Source organism: Poecilia mexicana, unplaced genomic scaffold, assembly GCF_051168715.1.
Source record: "Poecilia mexicana isolate PSO_F unplaced genomic scaffold, ASM5116871v1 scaffold_1, whole genome shotgun sequence".
NCBI classification, from domain to species: Eukaryota; Metazoa; Chordata; class Actinopteri; order Cyprinodontiformes; family Poeciliidae; genus Poecilia; species Poecilia mexicana.
The window spans coordinates 25251102-25253810 of NW_028263370.1; the positions used below are offsets into that span (position 1 = coordinate 25251102).

The 2709-nt window shown below is 50.6% G+C and overlaps 1 protein-coding gene across 1 annotated transcript; it reads left to right on the forward strand.

Annotated features, from left to right (window-relative positions):
* Positions 1-1166: 1166 nt before the first annotated feature.
* Positions 1167-2237, forward strand: LOC148161255 (transmembrane protein 178A-like). Its single transcript, XM_088007062.1, has 2 exons — positions 1167-1368; positions 1692-2237. Exons 1-2 carry the CDS (start codon positions 1263-1265, stop codon positions 1931-1933), a joined length of 348 nt encoding a protein of 115 aa, XP_087863188.1. The 5' UTR covers positions 1167-1262; the 3' UTR covers positions 1934-2237.
* The last annotated feature ends 472 nt before the right edge of the window (positions 2238-2709 follow it).

Here is a 2709-nt window from a genome sequence, read left to right on the forward strand (position 1 = left end):
GTTGCCATGGAAACATGCTGGGGTGGTTATGTAACAAAAGGGGGGGGGCGGTGCGAGCAGGAGCTAGTTACCATGGCAACAATTTATGGGTCTCTGAGTCTCATTAGACACATTAGAAACTGAAGAAAAGATGTTTTCCTGGTCTTCAACCAGAACCAGAACCGGGACCTTGAGAACTTCCTGCCTGCTCATGTAGTTTTACAGCCCAGGTCCAGATGCTCACTGCTGTGTGTGTGTGTTTATATATATATATATATATATATATATATATATATATATATATATATATATATATATATATATATATATATATATATGCTTTGTCTTTTGAGGACAAAGCCTCAACGGACGATGTGCTCAGCGAATGTCTCAGACAATGGGGAACAGAGGACGAGGTGCTGGAGGAACCATCATGGGAAGACAAGCCCCTACATGGGATGTACCACCGACAAATAACTGAAGTGGCTGATATCAGGAAATCCTACCAATGGCTGGAGAAAACTGGACTCAAGGACAGCACAGAGGCCCTCATCCTGGCCGCCCAGGAACAGGCACTAAACACCAGAGCAATAGAGGCTCAGATCTACCACACCAGACAAGACCCAAGGTGTAGGTTGTGCAAGGAGGCCTCTGAGACAGTCCAGCACATAACAGCAGGGTGCAAGATGCTGGCAGGGAAAGCGTACATGGAACGACATAACCAAGTGGCGGGCATAGTGTACAGGAACATCTGTGCAGAATATGGACTGGAAGCCCCGAGGTCAAAGTGGGGAACACCCCCAAAGGTGGTGGAGAATGACCGAGCTAAGATCCTGTGGGACTTCCAGATCCAGACAGACAAGATGGTAATGGAGAACCAACCGGACATTGTGGTGGTGGATAAAGAACAGAGGAAAGCCGTTGTGGTGGATGTAGCAATACCAAGTGACCACAACATCAGGAAAAAGGAGAAACTGGAGAAATACCAGGGCCTCAGAGAGGAACTGGAGAAGGCCTGGAAGGTGAAGACCACAGTGGTGCCTGTGGTCATCGGGGCCCTCGGGGCAGTCACCCCCAAACTGGAGCAGTGGCTACAACAGATCCCAGGAACAACATCAGACATCTCAGTCCAGAAATGTGCAGTTCTAGGCACAGCCAAGATACTGGAGGAGAGAGAGAGACAGAGAGAGAGAGACCACCCGCGGAGGGTATATCATACGTGTGCGTGTGTGTGTGTGTGTGTGTCCTCAGATCTGCGGCGCATCACGGCAGGCTTCCTGGGCATGGCGGCCGCCGTCCTGCTGTGCGGCAGCATCGTGGCGTCGGTCGGCTTCTTCTGGGAGGAGAGTCTGACTCAGCATGTCTCTGGCCTGCTCTTCCTCATGGCAGGTAGGGGGCGCCCCCTGCTGGGGCAGCCAGGCACTGCAGCACACACTGAAGGTCACTGGACCGGTTCGACACAGACACAGAACCACAGATACGATTATACACGGTCCATTAAAGAGTGATCTGTTCAGAACCAGAACCAGACGGCGGCTAAGCAGCAGGTGTGATTCCAGTCAGGAGGAAGAACTTCCTGTTTGGGTCCCAGTTCTGTTTGATTCGCTGAAAGTCCTGAGGTTCTGACCCACTGAGGTTCTACTGGTCCATGTTCTGCTTTCAGAACCCAGGATCCTTTGTGTGTTCTGACACAGCGTTGCTTCTGTCTTCAGGGATCTTCTGCACCATTTCTCTGTGCACATATGCAGCCAGCGTGACCTACGACCTCTCCAGGAACCCGCCCTTCATCTACGGCCTCCCATCCGATGTGGACCACGGCTACGGCTGGTCCATCTGCTGCGCCTGGGCCAGCCTGGGTCTGACCGTCGCCTCCGGCTGCCTCGGAACCGCCTTCCCTTTCCTCAGCCGGGCCGGCGCGCTCGGATCTAAAACGGCCCGTGAATCCTCCGTGTGAGCCGCCGGAACCAGCCGTGCAACTTTGGACCTCAGGTGGACAGACTCACCTGTCTGTAGATCCTTTGTGTAGGTAGCGCCCCCTGGTGGAGGTAAACTGAGGAAGCGTTAACTGAATCCAGTTGGGCTTTGACCACTGCAGATTTTCAGGAGTTCTGCTATGACATCACAGGTGGGCGTGGCCACACATGACGCTGCTCCTCACAGTTTCTCCTGAGAGCTTTTATTTTGAAGGATGAGGAATGTTTTTCATTCCACTGGGCTCCCCTATGCCCATAACTGGACATGTTAAAAATTACAGCTTGTTAACCTCTCTGGACGAGTTAACTTGACTTAACGTCTGGACTCGTTAACTCGACTTGTTAACTCGACTTGTTAACGTCTCTGGACCTGTTAACTCGACTCGTTAACGTCTCTGGACCTGTTAACTCGACTCGTTAACGTCTCTGGACCCGTTAACTCGACTTGTTAACGTCTCTGGAATCGTTAACTCGACTTGTTAACTCGACTTGTTAACGTCTCTGGACTCGTTAACTCGACTTGTTAACGTCTCTGGACTAGTTAACTCGACTTGTTAACTTGACTTGTTAACGTCTCTGGACTCGTTAACTCGACTTGTTAACTCGACTTGTTAACGTCTCTGGACCCGTTAACTCGACTTGTTAACCTCTCTGGACCCGTTAACTCGACTTGTTAACATCTCTGGACTCGTTAACTGGACTTGTTAACTTGACTTGTTAACGTCTCTGGACTCGTTAACTTGACTTGTTAACTTGA